The sequence below is a fragment of the Onychostoma macrolepis genome, chromosome 16, assembly GCF_012432095.1.
Source record: "Onychostoma macrolepis isolate SWU-2019 chromosome 16, ASM1243209v1, whole genome shotgun sequence".
NCBI classification, from domain to species: domain Eukaryota; kingdom Metazoa; phylum Chordata; class Actinopteri; order Cypriniformes; family Cyprinidae; genus Onychostoma; species Onychostoma macrolepis.
The window spans coordinates 571,105-593,142 of record NC_081170.1 but is presented as its reverse complement, the minus strand read 5'-3'; the positions used below and the strand labels follow the sequence as shown (position 1 = coordinate 593,142).

At 38.6% G+C, this 22,038-nt stretch overlaps 1 protein-coding gene across 1 annotated transcript; it reads left to right on the top strand.

Annotated features, from left to right (window-relative positions):
• The first annotated feature begins 2,118 nt into the window (after positions 1-2,118).
• On the top strand, positions 2,119-21,097 carry LOC131521627 (G-box-binding factor-like). Its single transcript, XM_058746553.1, has 6 exons — positions 2,119-2,295; positions 2,385-2,751; positions 19,458-19,514; positions 19,606-19,656; positions 19,738-20,007; positions 20,099-21,097. Exons 1-6 carry the CDS (start codon positions 2,119-2,121, stop codon positions 20,500-20,502), a joined length of 1,326 nt encoding a protein of 441 aa, XP_058602536.1. The 3' UTR covers positions 20,503-21,097.
• The last annotated feature ends 941 nt before the right edge of the window (positions 21,098-22,038 follow it).

Genomic DNA, 22,038 nt, shown 5'->3' with positions numbered 1-22,038 from the left:
GACGATCTTGGAGGTGAAGATGCTGGATGTGGAGGTCCTGGGCTGGTGTGGTTACACGTGGTCTGCGGTTGTGAGGCCGGTTGGATGTACTGCCAAATTCTCTGAAACGTCTTTGGAGACAGCTTATAGTAGAGAAATGAACATTCAATTCACGGGCAACAGCTCTGGTGGACATTCCTGCAGTCAGCATGCCAACTGTACGCTCCCTCAAAACTTGCAACATCTGTGGCATTGTGCTGTGTGATAAAACTGCACATTTCAGAGTGGCCTTTTATTGTGGCAAGCCTAAGGCACACCTGTGCAATAATCATGCTGTCTAATCAGCATCTTGATATGCCACACCTGTGAGGTGGATGGAGTATCTCGGCAAAGGAGAAGTGCTCACTAACACAGATTTGTGAACAATATTTGAGAGAAATAGGCCTTTTGTGTACAGGTGCATCTCAATAAATTAGAATGTCGTGGAAAAGTTCATTTATTTCAGTAATTCAACTCAAATTGTGAAACTCGTGTATTAAATAAATTCAATGCACACAGACTGAAGTAGTTTAAGTCTTTGGTTCTTTTAATTGTGATGATTTAGGCTCACATTTAACAAAAACCCACCAATTCACTCTCAACAAATTAGAATACTTCATAAGACCAATAAAAAAAACATTTTTAGTGAATTGTTGGCCTTCTGGAAAGTATGTTCATTTACTGTATATGTACTCAATACTTGGCAGGGGCTCCTTTTGCTTTAATTACTGCCTCAATTCTGGTTCAGGTCTGGTGAGTTTGCTGGCCAATCAAGCACAGTAACACTATGGTCATTGAACCAGCTTTTGGTACCTTTGGCAGTGTGGGCAGGTGCCAAGTCCTGCTGGAAAATGAAATCAGCATCTCCATAAAGCTTGTCAGCAGAAGGAAGCATGAAGTGCTCTAAAATCTCCTGGTAGATGGCTGCGTTGACTGTGGACTTCAGAAAACACAGTGGACCAACACCAGCAGATGACATGGCAGCCCAAATCATCACTGACTGTGGAAACTTCACATTGGACTTCAAGCAACATGGATTCTGTGTCTCTCCACTCTTCCTCCAGACTCTGGGACCTTGATTTCTAAATGAAATGCAAAATTTACTTTCATCTGAAAAGAGGACTGTGGAGCACTGACCAACAGTCCAGTTCTTTTTCTCCACAGCCCAGGTAAGATGCTTCTGACGTTGTCTCTGGTTCAGAAGTGGCTTGGTAGCCCTTTTTCTGAAGACGTCTGAGCGTGGTGACTCTTGATGCACTGACTCCAGCTTCAGTTCTCTCCTTGTGAAGCTCTCCCAAGTGTTTGAATCAGCTTTGCTTGACTGTATTCTCAAGCTTGCGGTCATCCCTGTTGCTTGTTCACCTTTTCCTACCCAAATTCTTCCTTCCAGTCAACTTTGCATTTAATATGCTTTGATACAGCACTCTGTAAACAGCCACACCTTTCAGTAATGACCCTCTGTGACTTACCCTCTTTGTGGAGGGTGTCAATGTTCGTCTTCTGGATCATTGCCAAATCAGCAGTCTTCCCCATTATTGTGGTTTCAAAGAACAAGAGATATCCGGAATTTATACTGTAGGGATGGTCATTTATTCAAACTCAAATGTAAATATTCTAATATTTTGAGATACTGATTTTTGACTTTCATGAACTGTAAGCTCTAATCATCAAAATTAAAACAAAAAAAACTTTTGAAATGTTTTACTTTACATGTAATGAATGTAAAATATATGAAAGTGTCACTTTTTGAAATAAGTTACAAGAAAAAATGAACTTTTTCACGACATTATAATTTATTGAGATGCACCTGTACATAGAAAAAGTCTTAGATTTTTGAGTTCAGCTCATGAAAAATGGGGGCAAAAACAAAAGTGTTGCGTTTATAATTTTGTTCAGTGTATATATAATTATAAATAATTTAAAAAAATAGTAGCTAAAAATATCTTTTTAAGATAAGAGCATTTTTTATTTTATGAGTATTTAGTGGAAAGTCAGACATACTCATGCATCCATCCATCTATCTATCTATCTATCTATCTATCTATTGCTTTCATGTCAGAATATGGTTCTGAATGTTGTCGCTCTCTCTCACAGACGCTGATGAGCTGCAACACTCTGACCGCGGGGGCCGGGGCCGGGGCCATAACCGTGGGAACCGGAGGAGCAGTGAAAGAGGGCAAGAGACGGAAGACACACAGCATCAACGAGAAACACTACCGATTGTCCATCAACAACAAAATTCAGGAGCTGCGCAACCTACTGAACATCGACCCCAAGGTGTGTGAGTGTGTGTGTGAGACGCACTGCATGCTGGGACGCGTGGAGCTCAGGCGACTGTCTGACGGTCTGTTCGATTTGATTGACAGGTGCCCAAGTCTGGTGTTCTGCAGAAAGCCATCGAATACATCAAATCCTCGCAGCAGGTGAACCACAATCTCCAGCAGGAGAACCACAATCTTCATCAGGAGAACCTCAATCTCCAGCAGGAGAACCTCAATCTCCAGCAGGAGAACCACAATCTCCAGCAGGAGAACCACAATCTTCATCAGGTGAACCACATTCTCCAGCAGGAGAACCACAATCTTCATCAGGAGAACCTCAATCTCCAGCAGGAGAACCACAATCTCCAGCAGGTGAACCACAATCTCAAGCAGGAGAACCACAATCTTCATCAGGTGAACCACAATCTCCAGCAGGAGAACCTGACGCTCGAGATGGCCAATCAGAATAACAGTGAGTCACATGACATCCCCGGCTTTGCTGCTTCACCCCAAATTCAACTTTGTTTTTTCTTGAATTCACTGTTTAATAGTTTTTTAAGAATTGTAGAATTTCTTCACACACACACACACACACACACACACATATATTCACATGGAAAACCCAACTTTGTATTATTTCAGATAGATAGGCCTATGAAAATATTGAGTTACTAACTTGAAAATGATGGGTTGAAAATGATAAAGCAAAACGCACTAGGTCTTGATGTAGAGCTTGTACGTGTTTCACTAGTTTGTGTATTGTGTGTAAATACAGTGCAGCTGAAATAATAAGGTGTAAATGATAAGTTAAAGTTAGAGACGGAGGGGAGAAATGTGCTGATGACGCTTGATTATCTGCTTCTGTGGAAAATGGAACAACACGATTCAAATCAACGGAAATTGAATTAATTAATATTTGTATTAGTAGTTGTCAAAATGTCGTAGTTTTAAGAAGCTAGCGTTTGTTATAAGTTAGAAAATAAAAAGAACCGAGCATCTCACGCTGATCCGGCAGATACATGTCCGGTCAAACCACACCCACTAACCCCTAAAACATCCCTAACACTGTAAGGAGAGACCAACACAAAGATTTAAATGTATGGTAAAAGAATTAAACAAAATTATCTTTTTTAAAATTAAAAAATACTTGTTTAATAAATCAATGACATTTCTTAATTGATGAAAGCATTCATCATTCATCCTAGAGTTTTTCATTTTAAAAATGATGTTAGCCTATACACGTTTTCTTCTGAACAAACATCTCTTAACCACAGGAAATGGTTCTTTATTTTATTTAGTTATTCACACTTAATTTGGTTATTCCTCTAATCAGTCGGTCATTAAGCAAATGTTTTTGTTTCATAGTGCATAATAACATCAAGACAGTATTCCCCTTTGATTTTCTTGCCACAAGATTTAAGGATTGCTAGTTAAATCCCACATATGCACTTAATTAAACATCTAAACTTTTACAACATATATATTTAACAACATAAATATTTAATCTTATTTGCTATTCTATTTAATCATTAATATTTAATGCAGTGTAACAAAATGAGAATGGCGACGGGTGTCTTGTATGATTAATGATGTGTTCATATTGTTGTACTGTATTTCAAAAGGTTATAAAAAATAAAAAGATGCTGAAGATGTCACTAAAGTCACTAAAGATGTTTCTGGGGATGCGACTCAAGGCTGGAATACATTACACGATTTTTAAAATCTGAACAGATTTTAAAACACTAGGCATCATACACTTACTGACTTTGTAAATAGTGACAAAAGAAAACTGGGCATCATACACTACACGACTTCAAAGTCCTCCGACTGGATAGAATCAAAGTCTGAAGCTAAAAATCGGAGTCTGTGACCATCATACCCCACGCGATTTTCTGTGGAATCTGTCAGCTAATCTGCAGACTGGCTCTAACTTTCCTCAACTACTGTCAACTTGTTCAGACTGTAAAATCGGGGGGGAAATTGCGTAGTGTATTCCAGGCTTTATTTACAATCTAATGAGTTTTTGAGGGATCTGGCATTTTGAACTTTGGTGTTATCAGGTAAAAAGTTCAGTGATTAAAGGATATCCGTTCTATGTTATGCACCTGCGAGTGTATCCTGGTGAACTTTGCCAAAAGTCCAGGCTAAAGTTAAGTGAGTGGGCTAAAGGATGTGTTGAACCTTTTTTACGACACATCTGGCGGGTTGCTTAGGGACATCTAGTGAAGTTAACCCTTTCGCACGTGAGTTTAAAATATTCTAGCTGAGCCCCAGGCGTGAGTTTTTTTAGGCGACCGTTATTTTAGAACTTATAGCCTTATTGTTTCCATGGCGACGCGTCATGCTTGTCATGTGACACACCGCAGCCGTAATAGCGCTGGTATGACACATGGATTGCTTTTATTTCGTTTTTCCTTTTTATTATTAATATTCACAAACATACTCGCTATATTATTAAATATCTGATATTCCGATTCTGAAATATGTGCAAGTAAATGTGTTTGGTTGTTTAAACACGTTTATAATGATCGTGTTAGTTGATCTATACCGGGTGATGGGCGCCGCCATGTTTGCTCGCGCTGAATCCAGCTGTGGGATTTACAACAGGTAAATTCATCCTCTCCTCCCGAAACACGTTAAAATAAGTCTCCAGTAAACTGGGAGAAGAGCAGAGTAAACTTTATTGTTACCTACACTATGTGTATATGATATCAATAAAACATGTCGTCAGATTATATTTGTAAGGATCATTATTGCTGCTTCCATAGACATCAGCGCATATTTTACAAACTATAAATGTGTGGCTTTGCTAGTACTTATGTGTATTTAAATGTCTGAAATCTTAAATAAGCATTATATGGTTGAAAACACTGAATAAGTGATAATATTACAAGCGCTCGCGCGTCTGATCTGGCTCCGCGCCAGAAAGCAGATTTGAATTTCAGCAGTTGATGACGTGACTCACTGAAAGTTCTAATCACTATGGAAGGCCGTCGGGGCCAAAAGTCTTCAAACGGAACGCGTGAAATTTAACCGTGTCTACACGCACAATTTGTATGGAAGGCCGTATTATTAAATTTGTCTTTACACGTAACGTGTACAGACGAAGTAACGCCTGTACACGTTATTGCGTCTACACGCGTTATTTCGTGTACAGACGTTAGTGTTTTGGCCAATGGCAAGGCCAAAGTCATCCAAATTTGCATAAAATTGATTAAACATATAATAGTCACGTAAATCTCATCATAATGATATTGAAGCCGAATATTCACCAGAAGAGACGGACAGCAGCTCGTAAGTGTTGCGATACTTAGTCATAGATCTGTTGTTTAAATTATTTACTTGCTGTTGGGAAGGAATACTTTCGTTTCCCTTCTATTTCTATTCTGCATTTTCGTTGAGGTTTCGTTGTTTGATTGCACTTTCTGTTAATTATAATAATTTGCACCTCGGCTAAGAAGGAACCTGGATCATTTTCAGTGCTCCTTGCAAGCGAAGTGTTAGTTTCGTCTTGAGTTATTTGCACAAGGCTATTGGCTGGGCCAATCAGAAGCCGCCACAGCTGTTTTCACGGTAGTGTGTTAGGCTGTATTTATCAGAGGTCCGGCGCTGACGCGGAAGCATCAGCGGAGCGTTCAAGCCTCCTCGTGTGAAGACCGGCGAGGGTAAAGACCATCGACTTTTCCTGCGCGACTTTAACCGAGCAACGACTCGGCGACACACTTAAGTATCTTTTCTTTTTCCCCTTCCCTTACACACTCTCCGTTTCCATCCTCTTTCCTGCCACCTCTATCATGTGTTTCCAAACTATTCGGTTCTCTCTCAACCACGCTCTAACGTCCCACGAGACGGCAACGTAATCCTGCTAACCTGCGCCTTATCTCTACCTCCTTCACTACACCTCTTTCCTTCTCTGTGGGTCTCTGGAATTGTCAGTCAGCTGTCAACAAAGCTGACTTCATTTCTCTTTTCTTTAAAATCCACGCTCAGCATCTTGGGCTTGACTGAGACCTGGATTCGTCCAGAAGACTCAGCAACCCCAGCTGCTCTCTCTACTAATCTCTCTTTCTCTCACACCCCGGCAAGTTGGCGGGGTGGAGGCACTGGTCTGCTCATTTCTAACAATTGGAAATACTCAACCCGCTCTTCCCTATGCAATTACAACTCATTTGAATCTCATGCCATTACTGTATCAGCTCCGATAAAACTCCAGATCGTGGTCATTTACCGTCCCCCTAGCCAAATTCTAGCCACCTTCCTAGAGGAGCTGGACGGGCTGCTGTCCTCTTCGTGGAGGATGGCACTCCACTCCTAGTCTTTGGTGATTTCAACATTCACCTAGACAAGCCTTATGCTACAGACTTCCATGCACTCCTAGCTTCGTTTGATCTCAAACGCCTTACCACTACTAGCACGCACAAATCAGGCAACCAACTTGACTTAATTTACACACGCAATTGTACTGCAGATAACATTCTGGTACAACCGCTACATACTTCGGACCATTTCTTCATTACATTTACATTACACTTTGCTTCTCCTGTGCCACCAACCCCCCTACCAGTTACTTTTAGACGAAACCTGCGCTCCCTTTCTCCTTCCCATCTCTCCTCTGTAGTATCCTCCTCTCTTCCTTCACCCACCCATTTCTCATCTCTGGATGTAAACGCAGCTACTGAGACTTTATGCTCTACCTTAACCTCTTGTCTAGACGACATTTGTCCTCTCTCCTCTAGGCCCGCACGGGCTGCTCCTTCCAACCCCTGGTTATCCGAGGTTCTTCGTGAACATCGGACTACACTCAGAGCGGCAGAGAGAAAATGGCGCAAATCAAACGATCTGTCGGACCTCAGTAGGTACCAGTCTATGCTCACATCCTTCTCTGCTAAAGTCCACACTGCCAAATCCTCACATTTCCGCATAACAAGATCGACAGCGCTCCAGACATGCGTAATCTCTTCAGAACATTTAATTCCCTCCTCTGTCCCCTCCACCTCCTCCCTCCACCTCTATTACAGCTGATGACTTTGCCACTTTCTTTACAGACAAAACTAGATCAATCAGTGGTCAGTTTTCACCTCCACGCACACAGGACCCTCACCCTACCACATCCACTGCTAAAACTCCCATCTTTTCTTTCTGTCCACTCACTGAAGCTGAAGTATCCAAGCTTCTCCTCTCCAACCATCCTACAACATGTCCTCTTGACCCAATCCCTCACACCTTCTCCAAGCAATCTCACCCACACTCTTACCTGCACTCACACACATCATCAACACATCCCTACTCACAGGTAACTTCCCCATTGCGTTCAAGCAGGCTCGGGTAACCCCACTGCTCAAAAAACCTACATTAAACACTTCTCTTATAGAAAACTACAGACCTGTCTCTCTCCTTCCGTTCATAGCGAAAACACTTGAACGAGTTGTCTTCAACCAAGTCTCACTGTTTCTTTCACAGAACGACAAACTGGATGCTAAACAGTCAGGTTTCAGGAGGGGCCATTCAACTGAGACTGCGCTTCTCTCGGTCACTGAAGCCCTGCGAATTGCAAAAGCCCATTCCAAATCATCAGTCCTCATTCTGCTGGACCTATCTGCCGCTTTTGACACTGTCAATCATCAGATACTCCTGTCCACCCTCTCATCACTGGGCATCTCTGGCATTCCACTTCGCTGGTTTGAATCCTATCTCACTGGTAGGTCTTTCAGGGTGGCCTGGGAGGTGAGGTATCCAAAGCACATACACTGGTCACTGGGGTTCCTCAGGGATCAGTTCTTGGACCCTCCTCTTCTCCACATACACTACATCACTGGGTCCCATCATACAGGCACATGGATTCTCATACCATTGCTACGCTGATGACACACAGCTCTACCTCTCTTTTCAACCAGATGATCCAACGGTAGCTGCAAGGATCTCAGGTTGCCTGGCGGACATCTCGGCATGGATGAAAGAACATCACCTGCAGCTCAACCTGGCAAAGACTGAGCTTCTTGTCCTCCCTGCCACTCCGACTCTACAGCATGACTTCACGATCCAGTTAGGTTCATCAACAATAACCCCATCAACTTCGGTCAGAAATCTTGGTGTAATCTTTGATGATCAGCTGACCTTCAAAGACCACATTACAAAACTGCTCGATCTTGCAGGTTTGCACTATATAACATCAGAAAGATCAGGCCCTTTCTGACAGAGCATGCTGCACAACTTCTTGTCCAGGCCCTTGTCATTTCTAGGCTGGACTATTGCAATGCTCTTCTGGCTGGACTTCCGTCTAATACAGTCAAACCTCTACAAATGATTCAGAATGCAGCGGCACGACTGGTCTTCAACGAGCCCAAAAGAGCCCATGTTACACCTCTCTTTATCTCCCTGCACTGGCTACCAATCACGGCTCGCATCAAGTTCAAGACACTGATGCTTGCATATAGAACAACCACTGGCTCAGCACCCGTTTACTTGCACTCTCTATTAACAAACTACATCCCTCCAGAAATCTGAGATCTGCTAGTGAGCGGCGCCTCGTGATACCATCACAGAGGCGCAAAATCACTCTCTAGATCATTCTCATTCACCATTCCTGGCTGGTGGAACGATCTTCCCACCTCTATCCAGAATGCTGGATCCCTGTCAATCTTCAAGCAACAACTGAAAACTCATCTCTTTCGACAGCACTTGACTTCATCCTAAACTTAAAAAAAAAAAAATTATCTTTACTTATTCCTTCCTTTGGTAGTTTGTATTTATTTGAACAATGCCTGAGACTTGGTGTTGCAAGCACTTCGTATGTCTGATTGCCTCTTCAAGATTAATCGCTCTATGTATTCCCCAATTGTAAGTCGCTTTGGATAAAAGCGTCTGCTAAATGACTAAATGTAAATGTAAATGTAAATTAATAAATAATACATTTAAAAGTGACATACCAATATACATACCAACGCACTTGGTCGTATGTCATTCTCTTTCCGGATATGTCAGCACTATCTATAGTCACATGATAATGACGTTGTATTACAACCTAGAAAGAGGCGGCATTTCAAAATACATGCAGTAGAGTTATGGCGTTGAGGAATTTTGTAAACATATAATATGATTAGTAATATTTTCACGGAGGCGTCTCGCCCATGGTACACTTCGGTTTAGAGGGACTGCTCAGCGCTTGTTAAGAGTTTATCGAAGTAATTCTGAGATTCTAAGCTTTAAAATTATACCTTTTTTGTGTTATTCCATGCAGGGGTTGCTTAATTTGATTATGATGTTTTTCGTATGAGACACATCGGGTTTAAAGGGTTAATGATGTATTTATACCTTTCTGGACCTTGAAAGTGGTATCATTAGAGGGACAGAAAGCACCCAGATTTCATTAAAAATACTCTTCATTTGTGTTCTGAAGATGAATGAAAGACTTATGGGTCATGATTAAAAAAAGGAATTATAAATGTATTAATTTTTCTTTTTTATTAATATAATTATTGTATTTATTAATCCAAAAATGATGTTATGTTACACAATTTAGTATTTAGGTTATTTAGGTTAAAGATTAGAAAAAAGTGTAGGGTTTGCAGTGCTAGTGGACTTTTATTTTGACACCGGAAATCTTGTGTTTACGCGGCTATGCGTAATTGCGCGTCTACACGTCAGAACGTCTGTACACGAAATAACGCGTGTAGACGCAATAACGTGTACAGGCGTTATTTCGTCTGTACACGTTACGTGTAAAGACAAATTTAATAATACGGCCTTCCATAAATTTGTCCGCATTAACGCGGCAAATTTAAACGCGTATAGACACGCACATTTTGGCCGTGTTAAGGCGTCGATTTTTGCCGCGTTTATTTGGTGCGTGTAAAGACGCACAGTTTGACCACATTAAGACGACATATTTGAACGTGTTTCTCAACGCGCATGTTCTGGCCGTGTTAAAGGGGTCATATAATGCCATTTTTGTACAAGCTAATATGATTCTTTAGGGTCTAAATTGAAAGTTTGTAATATACTTTAATTAAAAATTCTCATTAGTATTGTAAGAAAACACTCATTTTACCTGCTCAAAAACAGCTCTGTTTTCAGCACACCGTTTTAGTGCGTGTGTTTTAAATGCTAATGAGCTTTGCTCGCCCGCCCTCTGTTCTGTGGGGCGTTTTGACACAACACACGTGGAGTGTTGCCTTGACAACAGTTGAGGGTATATTTTGAAGAATGGCAGCGGAGTCTCTGAGGATACTGTGCAACTGTAACGTTTTGTTCATTATAAGCGTGGGATTATTCATTATATTGAGAACGTCGTAAATAGAAAACATGCATGTACCCTGAATGTAAACATTAGCCACATACATCGTGAAGCGTGCTAGCGATTTGCAAAGATTAATATAAAGGTTAATTAAGCGTTACACTCACTTCTTCTGGAGGTTCAGCAGGAACACGAATAGTTGGTACCGATTCTTTTTCAGGAGCAGCTTCTTAGCAAAACCAGCTTTATACTGACCTTCATTTATAAAGCAGTCTGGTGAAAATGATTCGGCGCAAACATGAAAACATTGGCGTTGCTCGTGGGGAATATTCCTTCAAAAGCGAAACTCAGCCACTGTGTCTTCAGCGGTTCGGACTTAGGAACATCAAAGCGACTGCTGTGTTCATTATTGCACCGAGAACAGAACACCACAATCGCTTAGACGCCATTCTGCTCATAGACAGCTCCAGCGTATATCAACAATGACGCACGGACTATGATTGACAGCTCGCTCACGAGCAAGGGCGGGTCTGTGTTGAAACACTGCTGTCAATCAACCATCGTGGGAGGGGCGTCCGACCGTGTGGCGTCACACAGTCGAACGGCTTGATTTGAGACAGGGTAAAACAAATAAAGAGATTTAAAAAAAAAACACTGGATGGATTTTTATCATTTTATGATGGTTGTGTACAGGCACTGCGAACACACATTTCAGTACAATCAACTTGTAAAAGTGCATGTACCATTATATGACCCCTTTAAGGTGGCAATTTTGAACTTAATGCATTACAATCTATATTACCCTCATATTAATGCTTGCTTTAGTTTATGGTGTCATTAAGTAGGCCGAATAAATGTAATGAGATGTAAAGAGTTTTGTGGTTTATTTTATTTTTATAGGATTCTCTCCCAGGTCCGTGTACCTTCTGGTCATTTTAACAGAAATTAAGCTAGATTTGTCTCTTTTTCTCATGGGTTAAAAATTGGAATATGCTTTAATATTAATTGTTTTATCCTTAAACATGTTTTGAATGTGTGAGCGGCTCTGAAACACCTTGTATGCATGTACATCCCTTCAGTTCATAATTCCAAAGTATAGCCTATAATTGGGATTTAAGACATTGCAGTAGACTAATTATTACTGTGAAAACTTAAGTAGGCCTAAAGTTTTATTATAAATTATTAATAAAAATAAATATTAGTTATTTTTACGTGGGGTTTGGGTTTTTCCCATGAAACACAAACTGTTATTATGTAGCCTAAATCTTTTTTTACATAATAACAGTTAAAAGTGTTATATTTAATCTAAATGTGTAAATATAAAGCATTGTTTACTTTATCTATTACACAGTAAAAGAGTGCTGCTGCGCTCATAGTCTAATTACAACGTTTACTGTTAAATCCTGTTAGGTGCATGACAAGATTTATAGATCTGGGCCTGTAAGAATTAAATTACGAAGAACCACTGATTGGAGATGATTTTACTTTTACTTTGCCTCATAAGCCTTCTGCATGCTATATTTTTTCAGCGGCTTTGAAAAAGCGGTGGGGGGAAAGAATCGATTTTGGTGGGGGCATGTCTCACCCACCCGCAAATTACGCCTATGGTTATTATTATTAATGTTATTATTAATTATAAAACTTTGCTTATGTTTTTACTGCAACAATTCCCCACATTGTCTTTTAAAGAACGCCTATTACTGCATTTTGAAGTCGCGCATGGATTCTGTTTTCCACGCTTACATACAGTGATTGACTTAAACCATCAGCTTTGAACCCGCAAGGGTAAACTGCACATCTGCATTTGGGTTTTATTCTCTGTAGTCCGATCAGGCAAACACAGCCCGTGTGAAATGGTTCTGTGAGTGGGCTGTGGGTTTGTTGTCTCTGCAGTATTAAAGCAGGCAATTCTGTCGAGCAAAAGGAATTTAAGTGGATATAATAAATATTTGCTAAAACTCATGTGGTCCTGTGTTGAAAATCTATGATGTTTCTTAAAAACTATGAACAGGATTGCTGCTAGCAACTGAGGCTATAGCTAAAGTTAAGCAAAACAAGCAACATGCACTGATGTAGTATGACAAATCATGACACAAGACTGACATCACACACAACGTAGCAATGCATTATCCTCACGAACAAATATTACGTCTGACGTTTACATACGTATACGGCAGTGTAACATTACGCCATTCTTCACGAACAAACTTGACGTCTAACGTTTGTATACGTTGGGGTATACGTATACAAACGTCAGACGTAATATTTGTTCGTGAGTATAATGCATTGCTACGTTTGTGTGTGATGTCAGTCTTATGTCATGATTTTTTTTTCTCTCTTTAGTTTAACGGTCTTTCGCGGGTAGAAAAACCAACAATTTATGGCTCTTTTAAAAATGTTTTAGCACGCTGCCAAAGGACCTTTTCTGACTGCGTGCAGCTGGCTTCTTCTAACCACACTGATGAAGATTTGAATGTTGTGAATGTGATAATAAGTATGTCCAAAATATGCTGCGTTTAGCCTATATGAACGATGGCTGACTTGATGCAACTTGAAATCAGATGATATGGAAAAAATTTCCTCTTACAATAGATGGATGGCTAATAAAACGTATGTAATGATGAATTTAATTCCATTATCTGTAAGTGAAAATTTAGGCCTATTTATAGTCCTAATTTATAGTCCTATATGCACTTTAGTTTGTCTGAATCATATGCATATTTAATAAATGATTGCTTATAAATGATGCCCCAGGTGTCTCTTAGAAACATTATTTCCTACAGTAAAGAAGAAAATATGGTCAACGTATTTAGTGTATTGATGTTAATTTTTCGAACTGAGTAGGCCTACACTACATCAAAAAATAAACTATAATTTGTTATAAATAAATATAAAACTTTCGTTCTATATTAGTACTAAAATTATAATAAAAATTATAATTATACATATACATAAAAAAATATCTAAATATTACCACACATACAATTATAAAAAATGCAATAATACAATTCTGCTTAGGGCACCCATTTGGCCAGCAGCGGCCCTGCTAGATTGATCAAACTTGTCATATCCTCCGTGATCGACTGCAATGACAGAACATACAAAAAACGGGAGTTTAATCGGAATAAATATAATGCAAGAATAAGCTAAATGATATCAAAAATAAATGTAAATCAGTCCGATTATTCCTCTGGGAGCAATTTGTATTTTGAATCGTTTTAAAGCTTGTTGTTTTGTAGAACATTACAGTTATATATGATATGAGAACAGTAAGCCCTGTAGAAAGAGAGTAGCCTATAGCCTACGTGTTATTTAATAAAAGTATAATTATATTTTCAGAATGACATATTTTTTTTATCAAACATAGTCAGTGGGGTAAAATGCCCCCAGGGAGCAATGGACAATTACTGTAGTTATTCTGTTTTGTACATCAAATCCTGTTTTTCCATCAAATACATTCTAACTAGTTGGTTTAATAGAAATATTTGGATTTTATATTTAAAAATTACCTCAAGCTAGCATCAGGTAGCTAGTTAGCATCAGCTAACAATGTTTCAGATAGGCTATTATAATTTTGCAGTCAGACTGGGGGACATTTTACCTTTAATCTGCATTTAATCTAATAACATGACAACTCTGGACATTTTTCATACTTTTAACTGTTATTATGTAAAAAATAAATAAAATAATAATAATAGCAGTTTGTGTTTCATGGGAAAACCCAAACCCCACGTAAAAATAACTAATATTTATTTTTATTAATAATTTATAATAAAACTTTAGGCCTACTTAAGTTTTCACAGTAATAATTAGTCTACTGCAATGTCTTAAATCCCAATTATAGGCTATACTTTGGAATTATGAACTGAAGGGATGTACATGCATACAAGGTGTTTCAGAGCCGCTCACACATTCAAAACATGTTTAAGGATAAAACAATTAATATTAAAGCATATTCCAATTTTTAACCCATGAGAAAAAGAGACAAATCTAGCTTAATTTCTGTTAAAATGACCAGAAGGTACACGGACCTGGGAGAGAATCCTATAAAAATAAAATAAACAACAAAACTCTTTACATCTCATTACATTTATTCGGCCTACTTAATGACACCATAAACTAAAGCAAGCATTAATATGAGGGTAATATAGATTGTAATGCCTTAAGTTCAAAATTGCCACCTTAACACGGCCAGAACATGCGCGTTGAGAAACACGTTCAAATATGTCGTCTTAATGAGGTCAAACTGTGCGTCTTTACACGCACCAAATAAACGCGGCAAAAATCGACACCTTAACACGGCCAAAATGTGCGTGTCTATACGCGTTTAAATTTGCCGCGTTAATGCGGACAAATTGTGCGTGTAGACACGGTTAAATTTCACGCGTTCAGTTTTGGCCCCGACGGCCTTCAATAAATCACACCGGTGTGATCGTACGCGTTAAAGGGTTAAAAGTTAGGTAAAGTTTAGGAAGAAAATATTTTTTTCTAAGAAAAACAGGAATGTTAATAATGTGTCTTCAAAGTGATGTTCAGGATATTAGAAAAATAAGTTGTTGATAACAACAAGGTCAAATAAATAACCGATCAAGGTATTTGTATTTTAATTAAACGACCTATGTTACAGGAAAACATTGTTTAATTTGAACTGATTTAGTTTATTTTAGTTAGTTTTTGTTATTTCTTTATTCATTCTTTCATTGTTGTCATGCTTAAAACATATACACAATTATGTGATCGTGTACGGGTAATAAAAACAAGAGAATAGGCCTCTTTGATTTTCTTGCCATAAGATTCGCGGACTGGTGGTTAAAACGCACATACACGTGCGTGTAGTTAAACCATCTGAATGAATGGCTTACATCATGTGAGATCAATAAACTGATACTCGAGCTGTGATTTTTTGGCGGTTAAAACCCTGTTGTGTTCAAACACACTTAGATAAGGATATATCTACACCCAAGATGAAAGCCTACGTCTGCGCACCAGGATACGTAATAAAGACCAGACGGGATCTGGTGTAGGTCGTGGCGCTAATATCAGAGCAATTAAGTTGTAAAAGAAAAATCTAAAAGATGTTTATCCTGTCGGTGTTGCATCTCCCGCTGTGTTAAGTAAACTGATGAAGATATGTGGGTAACCACGCCTGATGAATTTGCGTGGGGTTTTGATCACACACTCAGAATATGAGTAAATATATGGTAGACACATCCTGGTGATAATACATCCAGAGTTTTTGTTTCTAAAAAATGTATTGCAAATCTACAGGTGCATCTCAATAAATTAGAATGTTGTGGAAAAGTTCATTTATTTCAGTAATTCAACTCAAACTGTGAAACTCGTGTATTAAATAAATTCAATGCACACATACTGAAGTAGTTTAAGTCTTTGGTTCTTTTAATTGTGATGATTTTGGCTCACATTTAACAAAAACCCATCAATTCACTATCTCAACAAATTAGAATATGGTGACATGCCAATCACAGGGTTCCCACGCTTCTTGAAAGTACTTGAGTTTCAGACATATGGATTCAAGGCCTGGAAAGTACTTGAAAACAAACATAGGTCCTTGAAAGTGCTTGAATTAAATTTGAAAACAATTTAGTTTATGGCGCTATTGCAAAAATTGTCCTATATGTGCCGTCGAAGACAGAAGGAAACGGCACAGATGATTGGGTGGAGATGAGGTAGCGCGAAAAAACCAGCGTGTGTTGATGTGCAGCCTAGAGTTTTCTTAAGCCGCTCCGCTGAGTTTCTGACCACCGCCCGCTCCTGCAACGTGTGTCCCGCTCCCGCAAACATTCTATACTGTATATCATTTTCATGCTATTAATATGCGGGGTATTGAAATCTCATTTGAATGAGTGCTCGCAGTTCACTTTCACATTTGAGTTCGCGATCACACACTCTGTGTAAAGTGAGCACAGCTTACAGTGCGTGAATAATTATTAGGCACGCTGATATTCTGATCATATTTTTTTCCAAGAACATTTTACCAATTCCAAACCACATTGATCTTAATAACTACTATTCATTTTGTATTTAATCATATATAAGTGATGTATAATTGTCCATGAAGGCTGGAAGTGAAAATCTTCTTATATTCATGTGTGCAGAATTATTAGGCACGTTTTCTTTTACAGATAAAATGAGCCAAAAAAGAGATTTAACTGAAAAGTCAAAAATGATTAAATCCCCAATGAGAAATATTCAAAACTAATGCAATACAGAAATTGTAAAGTTCAGAAATTACCATTGGTCAGCGAAATGCTCACTGGGTCAGCGGGGTCAGACAAAAACAGGTGGAGAAGAAAAGACACACGGTAACTGCAAAATAATTACCTTTATTCTCCAGCGCCACCATTTTCCAGAACTGCCACCTTCCTGGAGTCTCTAGAATTACAATGTGTCAGGTTCTCAGAGTCTTTGCTTGGGTAAAACATCCTAAAACATGACCCTCACTTAATAAGAATAACATGCTGAAGTGTTGTGAAATACATGAAGACTAATTTCTGTAGGCTTTATAGACAGATGAGTTGAGAGTGACTCTTGAAGGACCAGCAGCACATCCTCGTGTGCCACTGTTTGAAGAATTTATCTTCCAGAATAGCAGTAAGTTTTAGGAGCTCATTTTTAGTCAATCTCTGCAATCTCTTCCTCTAGGTCAAAGATGAAAAAATGGGATTTACAAAATAATTTTGACTTCAGTTATTTATTAATGAGTAATGTCTCCATTGAGAGAATGTGCACATTTTTAATGTTAACAGGTTTTACAGTGTTATTACAACATTTAACCACTTTTTATAAATTTAAAATTGCGAAATTCTTTCAAATTTAAATCTAGTACAAGAACTACAGCAAAATCCAGTTTGATGCATATTTTATCAATATTTTAGAAATTGTATTTGAATATTACCAGTATTAACTTCAGTGGATTTCATTAAATTCCTTTGAACTGCTCAGAACGGTCTAAATTTATGAAACCTACACATTCAAAACATTATTACTCTGAAATTTCTTATGTAAATGTTAAGTGTAAGTAAAATGTTTAGTACTGTAAGGTCTTTCATGACACTACATATGCTGGCGTGTGAATTTGATAGGTGCTTGATATAAAATAAATGGTGCTTAAAAAACTCCTTGAAAGTCCTTGAATCTGGTGTTCATGAAAGAGTGGTAACCCTGCAATCAGCTAATCAACTCAAAACACCTGCAAAGGTTTCCTGAGCCTTCAAAATGGTCTCAGTTTGGTTCACTAAGCTACACAATCACGGGGAAGACTGCTGATCTGACAGTTGTCCAGAAGACAATCATTGACACCCTTCACAAGGAGGGTAAGCCACAAACATTCATTGCCGAAGAAGCTGGCTGTTCACAGAGTGCTGTATCCAAGCATGTTAACAGAAAGTTGAGTGGAAGGAAAAAGTATGGAAGAAAAAGATGCACAACCGACCGAGAGAACCGCAGCCTTATGAGGATTATCAAGCAAAATCCATTCGAGAATTTGGGTGAACTTCACAAGGAATGGACTGAGGCTGGGGTCAAGGCATCAAGAGCCACCACACACAGACGTGTCGAGGAATTTGGCTACAGTTGTCGTATTCCTCTTGTTAAGCCACTCCTGAACCACAGACAACGTCAGAGGCGTCTTACCTGGGCTAAGGAGAAGAAGAACTGTATTGTTGCCCAGTGGTCCAAAGTCCTCTTTTCAGATGAGAACAAGTTTTGTATTTCATTTGGAAACCAAGGTCCTAGAGTCTGGAGGAAGGGTGGAGAAGCTCATAGCCCAAGTTACTTGAAGTCCAGTGTTAAGTTTCCACAGTCTGTGATGATTTGGGCTGCAATGTCATCTGCTGGTGTTGGTCCATTGTGTTTTTTGAAAACCAAATTCACTGCACCTGATTACCAAGAAATTTTGGAGCACTTTATAATGGATACACCATTATCCAAGTGGATGCTGCACACTGGTGGTGGTTGAGAAGAGACCCCCCACATGATTGTAAAGCGCTTTGGGTGTATTGCAATACACATTAAAGCGCTATATAAATGCCTCATTCATTCATTCATTCATTCATTCATTCATTCACTTCATGCTTCCCTCTGCTGACCAGCTTTTTAAAGATGCTGATTTCATTTTCCAGCAGGACTTGGCACCTGCCCACACTGCCAAAAGCACCAAAAGTTGGTTAAATGACCATAGTGTTACTGTGCTTGACTGGCCAGCAAACTCGCCTGACCTGAACCCCGTAGAGAATCTATGGGGTGTTGTCAAGAGGAAGATGAGAGACACCAGACCCAACAATGCAGATGAGCTGAAGGCCACTGTCAAAGAAACCTGGGCTTCCATACCACCTCAGCAGTGCCACAAACTGATCACCTCCATGCCACGCCGCATTGCTGCAGTAATTAAAGCAAAAGGAGCCCCAACCAAGTATTGAGTACATATACAGTAAATTAATACTTTCCAGAAGGCCAACAATTCACTAAAAATGTTTCCACGACATTCGAATTTATTGAGATGCACCTGTATATCACGACGTTAGGTACATTATGGTAAACAGATGCGAAACTGGTATTTAAAGTTTAAAATAATAAAAGTGTCCATTTATGCAATCATATTATGTATGAATGATTGTGTTATTTATAGAATACTTATTATTGTTTAAACATGAATTTCACAATATTTAACCGTACCACTTCACAAATTAATGTTATACCATGTATAGTGTACTAAAGATTTGTGGTATTAGGCTGCTAGTTATCAGATTTTAGGACGTGTTTTCAGGAGCCGCCCCGAAACGTTAAAAAGCAAAAGTCTAAAAAAACTCTATCTTCCTGTCATGCAACACTGATATACCTCATCAATCAACGGAACAATGGCCGACAATTACGATGGTTCGATGTGTTTTTCATCGGAGTTAACACAATGTCCTTATTATCTCTAGGTACTTTTGGGAATCTCGTGTTTGACAAGAGGCTGGAGAAGATCCTTGAAGAGTTCTGTAAGTCTTTTCTCTTTTTCTAAGTCATTTAACATCTAATAATAATAATAATAATAATAATAATAACATTTGTTATCATTTATTCATCCAGTTGACGAAGCGGAACTGTTTGCCTACGGTGATGACGGTGGAGTTAATAACAGTACATTATACAGACATTCCTTTTTTTTAACGTGTTAAAAGTTTCAGTTCCTTATAAAAGTGTGTTTACAAAATTTGGCAGGTGAGCACAACGGTTCTGACAGCCAGGTGATAACATTACCTGCAGAGGAGGCGTTGCAAGAGGATGTGGTGGGAACGGAATCACGTCACGAACCAGACAACGTCACACGACCCTCCCACGGTCCATCTTTGGAGGAAGGGACTCACACATCGCTCGCAACCAGTCCCCAGTGCACAGGAGGACAGGGTGTAAAACGAAGGAGATTACCTGAAGAAGACGAAGTGGATGATTCACCGAGCACCAGGCGTTTAAGGACTTCAGAGAATAACAGTATGAATTAAAGCAGAAAATATCATTATTACATTTTATGTTTGACTTTATTTAATAAATTAACAAACGATTACTATTATTATTTTTACAGAACAAGACTACGATGAGGAAGGACTAACAGCGTGGTCTGATTCACTGGTTCATGCATCGGATCAGGTATCCTCGAGCAATCCAGAGAGTGAATTACCGCATGAAATCCCTCGGGAACGGTTCCGTGATCACAATTTAAACAGAAGGCTTGATTATAATATGTTGAGCCGTGTTAATTGGTACTTTGAGAGACTTTTCAACTTGGCTGGACAACCACCATCTTACCCTGAAGCAGAGGACATTGTTGCTGGTGCTCTAAGCATGAGTAACATCTCAGAGGATGTACGAGAACAACGCGTGGAACAGAGATTGGTGGCAAATGCATTGTTGTTAATGGGTGAGCGATTAAATCTTATTCAGAGAATGTTAATGGAGTTGTACAGTCATATGATGAGGAGACCGTAATGTGGTGGTGTTTTCACGTTGCACACGCTTTGATCGCCTATCAAACTGAAACCACAGTCAATTGATCGATGATGATAAGCTAATTAAAAACACATTATACAGACACTTCTTATTTACAGAGGTGGGAAGTAACTAATTACAAATACTTTTGTTACAATACTTGAGTATATTTTTACATTTTTTCTACTTTCGTGAGTATAATTAAATTGTGGTACTTTTACTTGAGTAGAATGAAACTAAAGTATTCAACTTCACTACACTTTATTTTTCATGAAGAGAATTTACTGAATTTACGCCGAAAATATATGCCACGCCGCACCGCAGTGTTCAGGTTTCACTCTCATCACTGCACCGTGTGACGCTCCGTTCAATATTCCGCTCTATTAATGTGCAATCTGCTCAATTACCGCTCATGCTCACCGCATAATTTAAATAAAATTCATATTTTATGCCTTCATTTGATAACCAGGAAAAATAGAAAGGAGAAAGGAAAAACCCTGTTTGCAGGACTATACATTATTTGGATAATTAGTCAAAAACGACAACAGTTATGTCTGATTCTGTTGCATAGAACTGAATAAAAATACAACCCCAAATCAGAAAAAGTTGGGACAGTATGGAAAACGCAGATAAAAAAAGAAAGTAGTGATTTCTAAATTTACTTTGACTTGTATTTCATTGCAGGTCTGAATGACAGGAAAAGATGTATATTTACAAATGACATGAAGTTGACCAGACAAAACATGAAATATTTTGTGTTCATATTGTCTGCAATGAAATACAAGTCAAAGTAAATTTAGAAATCACTACTTTCTTTTTTTATCTGCGTTTTCCATACTGTCCCAACTTTTTCTGATTTGGGGTTGTAATACATTGATATTTAATATTAATATAGCCTATTTTCCGTCCAATTTTCTTTCAGTGAAAGTGTGGTTCTTTTATTGGCTTGTGTTTTTTAAATTCTGTGTCATTAAAATTGAGTTAAATTAAAAAGTCTTACAAAACTACTTTATATTATTGAATAAAATAAATAATTATTACAAAGCAGTTTTGGTTTTCGACCAAGCACATCCAGAATTCTCGGAATTTTCATTTCGGTGCATCCCTACCATTTACTGTGACTACATACAGAGCACTGTGTTTGCAACCACATGCTCCTTTAAAGGATTACACACACACCAGTATCCAGAGAACCATTTAAGAGGGTTTATTCTCCAAATAACTTTAAATTCATGTTGCTGGAAAATGTGTTGATAAATGTTATGTGTATGGATTAATGTTTGCCTCTTACAAAAGCCACAAAGCCTTCTAAGAAGACAGTAAAGGCTGAGATGTAGTTAGGCTGAAACTTGAAAGTTAGTTTCACAATGTTTAGGTTTTATTATTATTTTGTTACTATTTTGATTCATGTCTTAGTTTTAGGTTGTACTGTGTTTACCTTTTTTAAAGTAATTTGAAATAGATTTTTATACATTTGTATTTGCATTTTCAGTGTAAAATGGCAATTAAATGCACTAAGTTAATTTTCACAGTTAT

What these genes read in the sequence shown, in the direction of transcription:
- LOC131521627 (XM_058746553.1), top strand. Translation starts at nt 2,119, where the DNA reads ATGAGCTGCAACACTCTGACCGCGGGGGCCGGGGCCGGGGCCATAACC. An exon ending in GATGGCCAATCAGAATAACA is followed by an intron (nt 2,752 to 19,457) that starts GTGAGTCACATG and finishes TATTATCTCTAG; the next exon opens with GTACTTTTGGGAATCTCGTG. An exon ending in AAGGACTTCAGAGAATAACA is followed by an intron (nt 20,008 to 20,098) that starts GTATGAATTAAA and finishes TTATTTTTACAG; the next exon opens with AACAAGACTACGATGAGGAA.